Below are 17,992 nucleotides of genomic sequence, written 5' to 3' on the forward strand. Positions count from 1 at the left end.
ATATTTTCGGCACGAATTTTAAATATTATCAAGCGTTTGAAGTAATAAGTAATAGCACGTAATTCGAAATTTAAAAATTGTTTCACAGTTTCGTTCTATTCATATAAAAGTTCTATACAAAATGTAAGAAAATTATTTATAAAGTTTATCATTTATTTGAAAATCTGCGTAACAATACTGCACTGTTCACATAAAAGAGGTACAGTTTATCCAAATTTTGTAAATTCTATCAAATATATTTTATGCATAAAATATATACATATAATTATATTCCATTATATATTACCAGTTAAAATTTGTTTCGTTTTATCAAATAGTTGTCCAAAATACAGTTGGCAGAATCTGTCACACATTTTGAAGCACATTCAATACTGTATTCAATGACCTAGCAATAAAAGTGTTCGTAGGTGGCGCCACTAGGCCTTTTAATTATACAACTTTTTGATAATTAACATCTAAAAAGATATCTTTCAATTAAATATCGCTTTAATTAGCTGATTTAACATTGACATATATTAGCAGATTCAATCGTTCTTCTCGAACAACATATCTGAATGCTGTTAAATAATATCTAAGAATCGATTGTATAAACGATTAGTTATTCTTTTAATACTATAACGAACAAAAGTATATAAAAAGTAATGGAAAATTTTGGGATATTGACGCGCTTTTTAATCTAAAAGCTTGGATATAAAACAAAAAGGCTAATATTTATTAATTATTTACATATACATATGTATATACATATTTCGACGCAGAACGTTTTCACGAATTGGTCGACAGATCGCACTATGGTCGATGTAATTTCACTTCTCGTGGTTGAAGACTTGAGGAAAAATAAAATTCCGAGTAAAACTTCAAAATGGCGCGACTGCTGAGTGTAAACACCCAGTTTTGATGTTAAGTAAAGTGAATTAATCGCGAAGTGTTCGCGTGAAAGTTCGATCGACTGTTACATCCTTTTTGTGTTTCACGGTGTAACGATCAAATTTTACCTGAATGTTCACTGTATCCACGATCGCCCATTCCATACCAGGTAAGTATCGAAATTGTTTGACATTGAAAGTATTTTCTCATTTCATCCAATTTAACCTACTCGCGAATATCTTATTAAAAAGTTTTTTAGAAAACTTATTTTCTCTTGTGAACAGTGTTTATAGTGAAATTTTGGCAAATTCCGAGGAATTGTAAAGTGATGATGCCCAAACGAATTTTAGAACATCTTTCCCTAAGTGGGACGTTTTTCTATCATAAAATGCAAATTATTTTCTGTGTGATTTACCATGCTTAACATGCAAATCTGTTGCTCTAGTATAGTGCGAACGTCTATTTTCTTTAGTCTATCTTTAAGTAATGATTTTGGTGGCAGAGCACGTATGGAGCTATATGTATAGTTTTGATGCACAAAAATAAAGCTTGGTTAGAAATGGGTGAAAGTTCCTGTAATTCTTTTAATCTGTCTTGATAGTAGCACTCATAGGTACATTTATGTAAGTATTATAATTTGTAGACAGCGAATGTTTATATACATTCATATACTTGCAACTGCGGATAAATGCAACATTGGAGATCTATCTCATTCTTTATTACAGTTTATATATTTTTGTATATAATGTGCAGTCTGTAGATTCTTACATATATAAATTTTTCATAAATGCATATACATTCACAGTTTAATAAGCGTTATTAAAATTTGAGTGATAAAATACCAAAGAAAACAGTATACACATGTAGTAATATATATATTTATTTGAATGATATTACATTCGTAGTACTTTATCGAAGCAATTTATATATTATTTCATGTAAAATGAATATAAAAAATATTTATAGAATACCAATATCATGACAAGATCTTTACTATTTGTAGTTGTTTTAGGAAGTGACCCGAACAAGATGACGCAGAAGCGTTGTGCTGGCATGTCACATGTTGGGTAAGTCCTAACGAAATTATTATTTTTTTATTTACCAGAATTGCACTCATCAAATACTATTAGATACTATTCAAATTATCTTTCACATTGTTTAATTAGTTAAGTTTTATGTTGTTGTGTAATTTTTTATTCAAAATTATTTTTTCAATTTATTACAACTTAAATACATAATATTACTAATTATTATTATCCAAATTAATTCTACATTTTTCAATTAATCAAGCACAAAGCTCTTGCCTAATTTTCATTCCCAATCTTGCTTACTTATCAAGCTTGTAGTAATCAAATGTCACTAATTATTCTTATTACTTTTATTGTCATTACTATATCATTACTGTGTTTTAAATTATCTTCTACATTTTTAATTAATCAAGTCTTCGTTTTTTATCAAACTTTAATTGTAAAAAAAAGTTAAAGAATGGTAAATAAAATTCTGGGATTCTTAAATATTGATTTATTCTAATTTAATCTAATTTTATTTGTATTCAAAATATTCTAGAATTTTTTATTTCTTAGAAAATATTTTGTAGCAAGGTTTTGTTAGTAATGTTTTATTTTTAACAAATAGTATAATATTTTTGTCGACACACATCGTGAATTGAGGAAATTTTGAGTCGTTCTCGATTAACATGATTCCAAGAAGTATTACAGTGGCGACAATGAGCCCGGCTACGATGTCTGGCACAATGGTAGGCGATTTTCTGGGTTGTCGATACCCGCTAATATTCGTTCGTACAAGCGGTTGCGACATCGCGCTAGAAACATTTCGTTATCGTAAGTGTTGCATACCTTTACCTCCGTTGTAAACGGTTCTCGAACGTTACAACGCCTTGAAATGGCTGTTTGAACTGGGCATTTGCACGTTAATCGTCTATAAACGATCAGCAGATAAGCTTCTTGTTCATTGAAGCGGTAAATTTCTTCAAAGATGAAAAAGATACTGTGAGTGATCATTAGAAACTGAGAATTTTATTAATACTAATGAAATTCAATATTGATTTTTTAATATAAATATTAATTGTTAATAATTTATTTTGTTTTATTAAAATTATATACAATTTTAGATAAGTTCTTCAAAATTCTTAAATTTTATTTATTGTAATTTATTCTAATTTAAGTCTGTAAAATTAAAAAAAAATTTCCCTCTCCTAGATTTCTTTCCTAAAACTTTAAGACTTTTCCTGAAATTCCAAAATTTTGATTTATCCTAATTTAATATAATATTATTTGAATTTAAAAAATTCTAGAATTTTAAAATACCTGTATCTTCTTAGGTTTCTGCGATATGAAAGTAAGATTTGCCGATTTGTTGAAATGACATAGCAAATTAGTATTCCGTGATTAATTTTATATCCTAGAAATTAAAAAAAAAATAAAAATTAATTAGGAAGGCGTTATAGCCGTTTCAGCCGTATAATCGTTTTAACACAAAAAGAGTGCAAGCTGTAATTGTTTATGTTTATATAAAGTTTGTTATGTAGAGGATGGTTGGTCGTGTGGTTTAAATAACGAGATTACTCTATATTGAAACCGTCAAACATATTTTAAAATAATTAATAAATACAGAGAATGTTCGACTTTTTTTTACGGTTGTACGTAGCGTCGATATTGTTTCGCCCGGAGTTTATTTATTATTGTATTATGTATGTCCTAATGATGTTGATAATCCGAGGCAAAACAACAACAACATGATTCATATTGTCCTCTAGCTCATGTGCCGTTACAGTTATCTTTCTTGGGAGAAGGAAGTTATGCAAAGAAAAATAAAAATGTAATACCGCTTAAATCACAAATTACTTATAAAGAAAATCATACCGATATTATATAAATGTCTATTACATAAAATATACATTATCTGAAACGATAACTACAGCAATGATTCGATGTAATAACATACTTCCTTCGGTAGCTCTCATTAGCCTGTCTCCTTTTATTCTAATAATTCGTTTCATCTGTCTAATAAGTAACACAATAGGCAAACAAAGTTTCCTATTAGATGTTGCTATCTGTCGTCTTGACGGAATTGGAAACTACAAATTTTCATTTCTTTTCATTTGGTTATCCAAGTTTCACTTGGTGGACAGGTCGATTGAGTGAAAAGATCAAGGAAATTCTTTCGAAAGAAAATCACGAGCACTGCAAATCTTTCACAGAGGAGAGATACCCGCAGAACCTCTGAATCTTCTATAGTACTTCATGAGACAATCGTAGGAGTTCCAAGTCTGCAACATTACACAAAATTTCAAATCCTTTACGAATCAAAATGCACTACAAAAGCACTGAATTACTTAATGAATCTTTCCAAGAGAATTAAAAAATAATGAGAAAAATTTACGAAAAAATTCTACAAAAGCTCCGAATCTCCTAGGAGAAGCTAAAATCAAAGAAGATACCAAAAATTTTACTTCCTCCAGAATAATCTTCAAAATCTTCTAAAAAAAAAAGAGAGAGAGAGAGAGAGAGAAAGAAAGACAACACCAAAGAAATCTCCAAAGTTCCACGTTCTCCGCAAACAGCATCGTTCAAACTGTTCTCCATTGCGACTTCACACCGGCAGGAGCGATCCTGATCCTGGTCGTCCTCCTCGTGAGCATGTAGCGTGCGGAACGAGGACGATGCATCCCGGTTAAAAGTCATGCTTTACACAGTGGCTGTGTTCCGCGGCTCTCTGGTGGGAGAAGTGATAGTCCTTACCGGGGTATAGCACAGCGGCACATTATGCGGCTATGGTGGAATCAGTCACTGGCGAGTTGTGGGTGGTGACTAGTCGGCGACCCATCCGTCCGAGTAGGAACGTGCTTCCGCGTTTTCGTTCCTTTCGTTTCGTTTCGTCTGAACCGGACCGAAAATCGCGATCAAAAACATCGATCCGTCGATCGATCGTCTCAAGTTACTCTCGAGCACGTGCCGTCGCGTTGCCTCGCTTCTTTCACCAGGGCATCTTCTTTCACCGTTATCTCGAATCGTTTCATGGTTTTGGACGTGCGGACGAAATATAATATACGCAAATATATAAACTAAACATTTCTTTTCAATTATGGAAGATTGTTCATGGATGGTGAAAGTGCGACGGTGAAGTTGTAATCGTGGCGGGATTAATTATGAGAAAGGTTTGGACGGCGTGGATTTGAACTTCTGCAGTTTGATGGAGGTTTGGAGATTTCGTGAGTCGTGGGGTTGTCGGAGGTGCATTTGAATATGTGAAGATTCTTTCGTGGCAGACTTGTGCCTTGTTTGGGTTTGGTGGAGCCGAGGATTCTGATGGGATTGAGATTTGTATTTTGTGTGAAATATTCGCGAGTTAGTGCTGTTGATCGAGAAGATTCTTCGAACAGGGAAACGTACTCTCTTTGATGAACATTATCTAAAAGTAAAGTGCAAAAATAAAACTCTGTTATTTACTTTGATTCTTCGAGTAAAATGGAAAAATATTTCCTTTGGTGAAGAAGGCTTTATTATTTGCACTTACTGGAAGAAGTAATATTACCCTGATTACTGAAACTAATCTCGCAAGGCATTTAGTCGATTGTCATATGACAAAGCTGGAGTTGAATTTCCGTTTCAAAAATCGAACCACAATTTATCGAGAAGAAGTCGAGCCAGGTCTGCACATCGGTTCTAATAGTGCCAGGAACGAGAATCTAAGGTGAAACTTTGTTTGTAATAATGGATGTCATTCAAGGGTCAATGGTGTAGATTACTTGGTTCTCACGACGTTCGAGTGAAAATATTTTGTTTACAAAATGACACCAAAGTTGTCAATATCGAACAACGTTCGTTCCATCGAGTTGTCTCTTATTCTCATTGAAGCTTCCTGTAATCGTGCCAGAAATTGGATCTTTACTGAACTTTAACTGAAAACTGGATCGATATTCTGAATATTCCAGCTAAAAATCCAAACTTTGCAGTTTTCATGCAAATTTTTACAGAAATCTGTCTATTGTCAAAATATTCGTTGTTGAAATAGCAACTTTGGATTTCAAATAGATATCAAGTTACTAGAAAAGCTGAAGATTTCGTGTATCTTGAAGAACAGAGGAGATCCTCCACAATAGCGTTGTTCAAACACTGGAAATAGTTAAAAAATCATCGATTCAACATTTTATGGAAATGACTGTTTATCACTGAAATATCCATTGTGGAAGTGCAACACCGAATTAATACCCAAGTATAATTAATAATAATATAATTATTATTGCAAAAGATTCTGAATATTTTGAAAAATAGCAGAGGATTTCCAGCTCGAGGATCGAATAAAATCCATCAAATATTCCAGATACTGTTATAGAGCCATGCACTCAACTTTTCACAGAAGTAACTATCTCTTGTTAGAATATTTCTTATTAAGAATGCACCTTTGAACAAGTCAATGTCTAATTACATTTAGTTACAGCAAAATCTGAAGATTTTAACTATCTCGAAGAATGAGACTTTTCGCAACAACATTGAGCAAAACAGCTATTGCATTATCTAAGAAATATTTATGACTGGAAATTCAACTTTTCAAAGTTGCTTAAAATTACAGAGAAGTCAAAGGATCAGAGTATCTCGAAAAACAGAACAAATAATAAGTTTGAAATATCCACGATAGTATTGCTGGAAAAGCTGGAATAAAGGTTGGAGGAGGCACGGATAATTCCTGCGCGCGTCACCCATAAATACCTGTTGGATCTCTGGAAAAAAGTCACTGGGGATATCTACGAGCAACAGGCCTGGAATATCTGGCAGAGACAGGCCCGCCGCGTCGCTGTGAACCGGGTGTAAAGTATCAAAGATTCGTCGAGCATAGATCTCTGCTAGAACCAGATGACGAGAAGATAACCCTGGCCAAGGTGAACGAACGGTCTCCGCTTTTCCCATTCGAATCTTCCAATCCAATACGAATTACACATCAATGGAATTGTCATAAAGATGATCATTGAATTCTCACCAATGAAACTGTTACAAAAATCATAAAATAAAATTATTTTATCAAAAGCTTGACACAGTAGAAAGGATTTTCTACTTTGAAAATTGAAGCCACCAACGAAATTCCTTTGAAGATCGTCGAATAAAGTCACAAAAGAATTCTGTTCTTGGAAAAATCACTTGTTGCAAAAATCATAAAATAAAGTTACGAAAATTTGATACAGCAAGAAGCATTGGAAGATTCAGAGATGAAAGTCGTAAAAGTGGTAAAATAAAATTGCAATAACTCGACATAGCGGTAAAGATATTTTCTTTTTGAGAAGCTCCTGTGAGAACCATAAACAAAACTATACGAAATAGATATAAGAAAAAGAAATGTTTCGTTGGAAAACTCGTCGATGAAACTTCTCCAATAAGTCGCGTAACTATAAAAGTAAAATTAAGTGAAACTCCACATAGTAAGAAGGATATTTTTGAAAAACTATACAAAATAACGTGTGATGATTTGATTGCAAGAAGTTGGAAAGAATTATAATGAAAGAAGTTTGTAAGAAGATCGTCGATGAGAAGGGCATGCGTTTCGAGTTGAAGCTGAGAGTAGACTAGCTTTGGACTGTAAGAGAACAGTGGAAGATCCAGGTAATCCCTGTGGACACTTCCTGTGCAATCTGTGGGCCATCTTGAGATATCGCGATAACCGGAGGAATACATGGAGTAAAATTTCTTTTAAACTGACCACGTAGAATCTCGTACTGAGATTAGAGGTAGCAAGATGATGAACTGATTTAAGAACCTTTATGAACAATTTCTACAGTCTACTGTACGTGATTGTGAGATTCAACTGTGACAACTGACTTTTCATAATTTGATCGAGGATTCAGGGATATTGTCTTGAGGATCCCAACGCAACAGATGATTGAGATATATATGTAGGTTCTAGAACTTTATAAGCAAGATTATCGCTGATGTCAGATAGAAACTTTCAGTAAAAGCTCAGCATGAATCCATGATTAATGAACACTATGAATAATCCAGAAATGAGTCTGGTGTCTGTAATCTTTGTAAAAGTCGAAAGAAATATTTTAGAATTAACACGGTAACGCTAAATCTCTGGATCAGTAAGGGTCAGCAAGACTCAGAATAATAATTATCAATCAGCTTACATCTAATTCAACTTAAAGACCTTCGATCAACAAAAATTTTCCACAGGAAGATTTCCAGCAAGTAATAAACATTCGATGTTTAGCCAAAACAGCCACAGAAAGGTCTTTAATAATTAACGAAAATTTGTCACCAAAACCACGTAGTACGCCGGAGGAATTTAAAATAGCGAGAAAGTTTTATTACTGTTAAGACTGTGAAGAAATCTTTATTATTATTCAAAGACTTAGTGCTCGAAATGAATATTTAACAACTTCTACATAAACTAAACGAAATAGAATTACGTTACCCAACGCAATAAACTCTAAAGCCATGAAACACTGACGAATGAAATATCTTCGTTCAATAATTATACCGTTCAAAATGAATATTTAATATTTATCACACCAATTAAATGAACTGATATTCTGCTACCCAATACACTAACTAAACTCTAAAAGCATAAAATAGTGATAAATTTAAAAAACATTTTTATCGTCGTTCAGTAACTCGGTGCTTAAGATGAATACTTAATATTCATTATACGAATTAAACGAACTAAATAATTCTGATACTTTAATATAATAATAATACAACTCTGAAAACTTAAAATAGTGGCAAGTTAAACCAATTTTTATCATCGTTTTATGTGGATATCTAATACGGAGGATGAATATTTAATACTCTTTATATGAACTAAATGAAGTAACATTTTCTGGGAGGTGTTCGGTACGAGTTTTCAGTGTTGATTACAGTGGCAAAAAGGCCGACAAAATAGAGTACCCTGGTGGTAGCGGTATGTATGGGGGCGGGACGGGTGGTGGCGGGTATGGGGTAGGTTTGGGCCCAGGAGCGGGTCCATCGCATTACATACCCTCCGCCACGTCCGTCGGCTACCAATTGCCGCCCCCGCCGCCTCCGCCGGCGTGTCCCAGCGCCGGAGGTCAGCTGCTCTCTTACGGGCCTAACCTGTCGCCCCATCATATGCAACAGACCCATGGGGACGCGCAACAGTCGAAAAGAAGGAGGTAACTTGTGTATTTCGATTTTTTTCTTACATTCCTTTGGGACTCCGGATTTTAATTCTGCTACGATCCTCGAATTTTAATACTCGAGTCTCTATCATGTTAGCGACGAAAAGGATTTGTAGTGTTTTAAGAAAATGTTCGACGTAAAATTGAGACGAAGGAACGTACCAGTGACGATTTTTTTTTTCGGATTTTAATCGAATTTGAAATATTTTTTAATATTAAGGAACAACATCGGGTAGGAAATGATAGAAAGAACGTAGTTGAGTTAAGGCGAGTATGAGAAGGGCTTGAGAATGTTGAAGATTAGCTATCGAGTGGAAAACAAATTTTAATCTATTTAATGTGTTGTTGTTTGGCTTCTAATTCGTTTGTAATTAAAAGAGATCAGAGATAATCTTGATGGATGGGTGGCTTGATTTTTCGGACGAAATGAAGCTAATATTTTCAGTTACGTAGGTTAGTTCTTTAGGTATTTAGTATGTTTATTGTTAGAATTTCCGTTGAAGAAATAGGCTATTTTCTTAAAAAAAGAAACCGCGCAGTTCGGCGTAATCGATATAGAATAGTTATAATTAGCACGAGAAGATGGCCAAGTGAATTCTTGACCCATATGCTTATGAAGCTGCCCTGGTCTGGTCTTCTCTTTGATTAAAAAGATGCGGCCTTACAAAAAGGAACGCTGCATCTTTCCTTTAAACAAAGAACTTGCATTGTGTTACAATATCATTGTGTGAATCACTTCCACTATATACTTCAACTCATGATTTGCTTACTAACACTCTAATTTCCAACACTTTAATATGCCGTCTGTAGAAAGATTTACATAATCGCTAAATCCCCTTAACTTTTTACGATTGAATTTTTCTTTTCTTATGACGAAAAAAATGACGATTAATTATATCTTTTTAACAAGAAGAATAGGAATTCACAATTGTTATTAACGAGTTGTTTCACAGCAATGCAGTGTTATTAGAATAAATTAAAATAATACCTAAAGATATTTATGTAGCTATTGACCACTCGGCAGTATAATAAAATGAAGAATTTAGAACGAACAATTTTGAAAATAATTATATATTTCTTTATCCTCAAGATTTCTTGTATTTCTAATATTAGGGAAAAGAAATTACAAAATTCAAATAATTACAAATAATATTACGACACATTAAATCTCAACTCCATAGGAAACTTCCATTCCACCAATTCTATCGGAAATTCCAACAAGAAACGACTACATTCTCAGATCTATTAACAACTCATTCCTTTTTCTATCTGTTTAGTTTATCTCTCCTCAAATCGTTCTCGATAGAAAACACGTGGTCAAGTCAGTACCAGGACATGAATTCTAAATTGTAAATGACTATTCTGCATGTTTAACGAAGGAAATAAAGTAAAGAAGGAGGGAAAAAAAAATGAGATCCGAAAGGACAAGAGAGACTGGCAAAAGAATTCCAAGCTATGCTGCGTCGTGTTCGATCTAGTTTCACGTTGAAATCGTGACCGTTGTTCTCGCAATTGCTTATTGAAATTGAGAGAGGCAAGCGTGTGTTAGCGGTCATGGATTCGCTATTCCCTTAAATCAATAGCCCACGGGGGATACTTCTGCGGTTACCGTTCGGGAATTTCTTCTATCAGACCATTACCGTGTCGATTTATGCCAGATAGATCGGACAATGAGGATTATCGCGAAAGTAATCCGGATTTCTAACTGAACCACTTCGGGGATTACTCTACGTGTGTCCTTTCAGCGAATTTTTATCGTTTCTAGTTCGAACTATTATCAGTTTTCTTTCGTTTCTTTTTTTGGTGGGAGAGGGAGAATTTTTATATTTACATTATGATGGAAATCCGAATAAAAGTTAAAGAGATATTGGAAAAATGAGACAAGTCTTATTGTTAGCGAAGGAAAGTTTAGTTTTCTCTTTTTCTGTTCTATGAATTCTTTTAGAGAATTAGTATCGTTTCTACAAAATAGTTTCAAGTTTTGTCATTTTTCTTCCTTTTATTATATTTTTATAAAAAATTTGGTGGAAATTTGGAGAAAAGATTAGAAGAGTATTGTAAGTAAGTATTATATAAAAAAAAAAAAGGAAACAGGAGGTGGAATTTTGGTAAAGGAAATATTAATTTTCTTCTCTGTTCTATGTTAGTCCATTTGCAGAATTTCGTTGGTTTCTATATTTCATTTTTGTCGAATTATTTAAATCGATAAAAATCATTAACCATCTCTGAAACATCTATGTGCTATCGAAACTATGCGACTTTGCTATCTAAAACTTCCGAAATTCCTCAATTTGAGCCCCCTAATCCACATTGATCGTTGATAGGTTCGCGAACCTATTAAAAAGAGTTAAATATGATCAATGCCTTGTACTTGGTTGCAATCGTTCCCTCAAACTTTGAACAATCAAACACTCGAGTAAAATTAAAATCCCCCTGTTATCTCTGAAATTAATCAAAACTCGATTAATGTTTTGAGAAAGTATTCAATCTACAAATCGATCTATTTTGATGATGCAACAGGAAACTCGAAATCGTGGAAAGAACAATGTAAGATAAGAGGACAGAATCATAAGAGACGATTGAAAGGAGTGCCTTAATTGGCCAAGTGAACTTTGATACGGACGACGATCGTCGAAATAGCATCGTCGAATGCTGAGTTTCTACATGAGAATTATCACGTACCGTGTTATCAGTGACAAAACAGTCCCGTCGTATTGGTAATAATTCCGCGTGGTTTGACGATTGGCCAGAAACGGTAGCTACTACTGTTGTTTTTGAATCGAGATAGTTGGATTATCGGCGAAATCCGCGTAAAAACAGCGTGGACCGTCGTAAAATCGCTTTACCGTCATCACGTGAGCGGAAACACGAATATCATAGAATAGATAGCGAATTTGAAAACGTATTTACAGTGCACTAATACCATGTTACTCTGGTATTTTTATTCTTCTCTTCTTTTATTTCATTTCTTTTCTCGTCTTGTTTTTAACAAGGATTTCTTATTTAACATGTTTACCGTGACTGTGGTCATCGGTTATGATTACGTCGGTTACTAAATTTTTTTAGAACGATTAAAACGAAATAAATTTCATGGACTAACAAATTTTCAGCGATGTGACTGACTTATATACTATTGTGAGAAAAAAATGTGCAGATAGAATGTAATATTTTGCAGAAACTAATCAACATTAAAAGATTAGCAAGTACTGTACTATTTGTCAAATGTGTTATTCGAATAAATTTCCGAGAAAGGAAATTTCAACGACTAAGAATATGAACTGATAACTTTTAAAGCGGTTTTAATCGCTTTGATACCTTTTTCCTATCTTTAACGCTTGCGACACTTAAATTTAGCTATTCAAATTCTCTAAACAAATGATAAAGTTTTTTCCTCTATATAGAAAGTTTTCTTTACATTATCGCAATTTTTGTAATTCGTATCGTTTCATATTTCTCCTCGTATTTACTACTTGCTTGCTTACTGTTTACTATTTTTTTAATTAATCCACTCTTTACAGCTTTCTTAATATTTTCCATATCTTCTTTGATTTCTATACCGTTATAAAAAATCATAAAAAGTAACATTGCTTAAATGAACACAATTAAATTTTTTTCAATGTGATTTTCAACCTACAACATGTCGGACATAATACTTGTAGATGGTATGTAAACTGTTTATTACAAGATCGGCAAATTTTTACAATGATATCCAAAACACGTCGGTTGGACGGATTATAAATAATGTCACGTTTTGGCGGAAGTAAATTGCTTCATTATTGTACAATGTCTTGTGTAACCAACGGCAGAGTTCATTATATATACAAAAGGACTAAAAAACGAATGTGCGTACGCGTACGACTTCCTCATACTTCGGCCCCCCGATACCTCCGGAGTTATAATGTTTATTGCGTGACTGTTTTTCAATCAACGCGATATCGTTTCTACGAAATCTTTTCCCCGTTTAATTTCCGTTTGATCAAAACGAAAGCACAGAATTTTAGACGGTATAAATAGTACATAAAATTGATTTATCAAATTAATTATCGAAATTAATTAATTGAACGAATGAAAGTATGTAATTGAGTAAATGAAATTAATTTATGAAATTATGTAACTTAATGAATGGAATTAATTTGTGAAATTGATTGTAATATGTAATTGATTAAATGCAATTAATTTCATTCAATACAGAAGACTAAAAGGAGTATCGAAATAGAAAAAGGAACAGACAAAAGAAACGAAGATGACGAATAAGAAATATTTTAGTCTCAAAATATTTCGCAAGAATACTGATGTGTTAATTTAAAAAAATTGCAAGAAATTTGACAAAATTACAAATTTACCCCTAATCTCGTTCCTCTTCCTAAGTTGCAAGAAATTTGACAAAATTAGAAATTTATCCTTAATCTCGTTCCTCTTCCTAAATTAATTTCATTTATTCAAACCCATCTTAGAAAGAGGGAACTGAACCAAAAAGTAAAGAGGAACATCGGATAACCCGTTTCGCTTTCCAGCTATTGCTATTTTCTATATTCACACGTCGACAACAGGGGTATAAAGATCCCTTTGTTGGAAACGAAAAGAGACCCTGAACAGCGGTAGCCGAGCATTGGCATTTCTACGATCGCGTAAAAACTCGATCTATCGAAAGGGCAGTCGTTGCCGGTGGTAGAGCCGTGAAAGGGGCTTTTTTTTCCCTGCCACCATCGCTGCCACCTCCGCGATCCTCCACGCGGTTTTTCCATCGTCTGGCCATTATCCTCGCCGGTTTATTCTCACTTTCGTCGAATCCGACCGAGTCACGCTCCATCGACTTCTTCCTCCTCCTCCTCCTCTTCTTCTTCTTCTTCCTGTTCCTCGTCTTCTTCGTCAACTACTGTTCCCGGACATTCTTACGGTTAGCCGCGTCACGAACGAATCTTCTCGTAGCCTTGATGATGTATCAGTCGGGGATCTGGCTAGTTTTTACGAGATCATCGTTGTCTCTCGACCATCTCAAAGAGATGGCACGAGAAGTGATTTGATTTTCCATGGATTGCAATTCGTTTCTCTTTCTCCGTTTCGTTCTTCTTCTTTCTTCTTTTCTGTGTACTGTTCCTTTATAATTCTTTAACGAGCGTTCTAATCTGTTAACTGGGTCGTTTCTTAGTCTAATGCTCTTTCGGAAAAGGAATTTAAAGCGGAAATCTGGTGGAAAGCTAAGCCAAACCATACTGTGCTAGGCTGAGACTTATTTGATATATTAAAATAGAAATAAACAACAAGATAGAAACTAGGATGTTGCGTAGGTATAAAAATAATTTTTAACTATCTTCTAAACCTAATCGAAACAAATTTAAGGTAAATTTGATGTGAGCTATTGATATAAGAAAAAGAGAATAGCAATATGTTGATATGTTAGATTACCATATGTTGATATGTGAAATACTAGTCGTTTAGTAAACTCCAGCATTTCATATATTTATAATTTGCATCGAATACTGAGAGAGTATACCTTCATTTATGACATTTTAGGACGATGCGATATTAATTACCAATAACTACCAAGGATAGAGATAACATTCAAAGGGATAGTGTAAATCAACACTATACCAAAAGAAGAAAAATAGTTACTTATAGTACGTACTGATATACTTTTTTTTTAGTAAAAGATATTACTTTTCTACTTATAATACATTTGTATGCCGTTTATTACCTAAGCTTATAATGAGCGAAAGCCTAACACAAGAATAATAATGGAAAGGAAATATTAACCGTTAAGCTTGATAAAAGATCAGAAGGGATTACAAAAGAATGCATTTAAGAAAAATAAACCATTTAATATTTTTTCATAAACTCTTACCTTTTAAATAATGCATCAATAAATACATTAATCATCATTCTAATAAATAAACCTGCACTTATCAATGAATGGAGCTTCGCTTTCGATTGAAGAATTAAATCTAAAATAAATTGGATCTTATGCAAGAATCTAATAGTTAGATTGAAACATTAAAATAAATTTTCTTCGGTTGGTACGATATTTGTAACAATGATTCTTTGTTGAGGTTTTAATTCGCGTATGTTAGACGCAGGAATTATTCGTCTGTAATACGTTAATTTTGCTGAACAATCATGGCTCGTATGAAGATGCGTGTCGATACACGTTGTATGACATAAATATGCATTACGCGGTGCGTTTAGCGAGCGTTACTAATAAGCAGTTAATTATGAACGAAAATAATAAGCACGGCCGCCTCAATCTTGAAACACACTTTTCTCGTCGTCTGTTCATCCGGTTCAACGACTCCTCGAGAGGAAAGCGTCTATTGTAAATTAGATGATATATCGAACGATCTGTTACTGTCATATTAATTAGATAAAGTTTTTATTTAGGATTTCGTATACAATTATGAAAAATAAAGATAGATTTCTTTAAATTAAACATTTTTTTAATTTCAACATTCGTAGGAAATTTAAACGTAAAACATCTACCTAATGTTATAACACAGAAAAATATAAAAAATATTCATTATGACGTTCAAAGTATATAACAAATTTGTATTTAGATTCAATTTCTTTGATTGCGTTCATAAAAATATGAATATACAGACATAGTCCATCAATAAGCGCAATGAATAAATATTACGCGTATAAATAAATAATGTATATATAAATAAACAAACCAAATTTTTCAATGAAATTCAAAATTTATTTTAAAAAAGGTGCAGCAAGTTGTCCAATCAAAATGTATTGCGCCGTTGCTTTCTATAACTTTGAGCCATCTATCAGGTAAATGATGAATTCCATGGTGGAAAAATGCTGCGTCTTTAGACAAGATCCGATCGTCAGGTGATTTTCGCGTCTGATCTTCTAATTGAAAGTGGGTATCGGACGAGGCGCGTTGCATCCGACAATTAGTAATCCGAAGGAGTAATGTCTAGCGAATAAGCTGGCTGCTGCAAGACGTGCGGAGCAAGACTCATTATGACGTCTTTCATAGTAGAAGCAATGTGTGGTCCACCGTCGTCACGCGGCAATTTCACAGAACGTCCTCCTTTTTTCGTGCTAATTTGTCATTATGTGGTATTGACAAAATCCGCAATCACTTAGTTGCCAACCGAATAGATGGCCCAATAGAAGTCATAAAAAGCAGCGATACTTTGATCGAGCAGCTTGCGGTATTTTTCTTTTAAACAGACTTTGAATTTCATTAAAAACATTAAATTATTCATTTGTATATTTAATATAGTATTAAGTACATCACAGATTAGATGTCTGCCGCCGATGGTGAAAATGTCTAAATGTAGAATGAAAGCATATGTATAAAATGTATATATAAAATATAGAAATTGAAAATAGATTAAGAGATATGTAAGATATAAAATTTACTAAAGTTCATAATGTATCAATATGAAATTTTCTGTTATCCGGCATTATAGTATACCGTCCTAAAAACAACAGGGCCGAGGCGAAGAATTCTCCGTGGTTAGAATGTTACGTAATGTAATGATCTGGTAATCGGCCGCGTGAATTCGCGAACGGCCACAAATCTCTACTACGTGACGAATTCCGCGAGCACCGGGTTTTGTTTGGTCGACGCGTACCACGTTAAGCTGGTTGGCATTAGGCGGACAGCTCGTGGCTACCATCGGAACAGCTTGTGTTTCCTGCATCGTATTTAAGAGGAATCCACCGATAACACTATCCAGCACAGATTCTTCTCGTTGAATTTTTATCGTTCTCTGATAATCCTCCTTCAAGGCTTCGCGTAAATATATTCCATTTTACCCTTTAGTAAATTTGTTTACATTATTTCAATAATAGCGATTATTTATCGTTTGAATTTATCTTTAAGGATCATTTTGTTGAAAAGTTTCTTATGAAGAGAGAAATACGGAAGTCTTACGATTAAGAGTTTCATTCTTGTATCAAACTCTTCCTCCAAGCAATACGAATCTTCTTATACGTTAAAAGGAGAACGAGTCTGGAATATAAAAATTCAAAGACCATAACGTAGTTAAGAAAGCTAGTTACATAGATAGCAACTCTTCTTTCTCCAAACGATGTTCAGAACAGAGTGAAACTTCATTAATTACATCCCCTCTTAAAAACAACCGACCACCCACTAATTAAAAAACTTTTCACCCGGCAACCAAAATTTAGCCTAAACAGCCTCGAAAGTGGCGTAATCGTTTTTAAACGAGCGTGTAGTAACAAAAATGAGAGAAAAGAATGAGATTATAGGTAGAAAGTGGGAGTCAGAGTCGATAGAGCAGTTACACGGTGCATGAACAGGGTGGTAGCAAACGTTTCGCCGGCAATTAAGCGGATCTCCCTCTAATTTCCTCTTCCTTTTTGCGTTTTGGTCGCGTGACTTTCCGCTCGAGGCGAGCCCCCTATACTTGTATCGGAAACAACAATAAGAGTTTCCTCAGCCGTGAGAATGTTCCCCTTCATCGTCGTTTTCGTTCCATTCTACCGTGAAGCTCAAACCCCGATTCTCGTCCACTCATTGTATCTTTCGTCGCGGTCCGGACGACCTAAAACGACCCAGAAATTTTCTGGCAACCGATGAAAATCCACCCTTCGCACGAACGTGCGTTCCGACGCTTGTTTCTCCCTTTTTGTTTCCTGTGATTCTATTGTTGCCTGGAAGTAATTCCATTCGTCGAACCGTTCCGCTATGACTAACGAACTGAAACGATCCAGATAAATTGCTCTATTTTTGCTACGCTTTTATCGAGCAAAAAGGAAGAGAGGAGAGTGTGAGGAGATTTTGGTAAGAGGTGGAAAGAGGCGTGAGTGATCGGTTCATTGAATTCGAGGGTGAGAGTTCCTGTGAGGGTGCAACAGGTATTGGAGCGATGTTGATGACATTGAGTCTGACGAATACTCTCTGACAAGTTTTTTAATGTACAGTGGCTATAGATAGTATTGATATACCATTGTATTTATTATAGTATTTACGTACTAATTAATCAGTCTAGGCGGTGA

At 34.2% G+C, this 17,992-nt stretch overlaps 1 protein-coding gene across 8 annotated transcripts in view; it reads left to right on the forward strand.

Moving 5' to 3' along the window:
* The first annotated feature begins 785 nt into the window (after positions 1 to 785).
* Positions 786 to 17,992, forward strand: part of LOC126873617 (aryl hydrocarbon receptor nuclear translocator homolog) — a 46,985-nt gene continuing 29,778 nt past the window's right edge. Inside the window, exons 1-2 of one of the 8 annotated variants that reach the window (XM_050634674.1) lie at positions 786 to 1,036; positions 1,871 to 1,934. In XM_050634674.1, coding sequence (XP_050490631.1) covers positions 1,000 to 1,036; positions 1,871 to 1,934 — 101 coding nt within the window. In that variant the 5' untranslated portion in view covers positions 786 to 999. Of the gene's footprint in view, positions 1,037 to 1,870; positions 1,935 to 8,496; positions 9,011 to 17,992 lie in introns of those variants that run through there. The other 7 variants (XM_050634673.1, XM_050634676.1, XM_050634675.1 and 4 more) reach the window with 7 other exon arrangements.

This window comes from Bombus huntii, chromosome 15 (genome assembly GCF_024542735.1).
Source record: "Bombus huntii isolate Logan2020A chromosome 15, iyBomHunt1.1, whole genome shotgun sequence".
Classification (NCBI taxonomy): Eukaryota; Metazoa; Arthropoda; class Insecta; order Hymenoptera; family Apidae; genus Bombus; species Bombus huntii.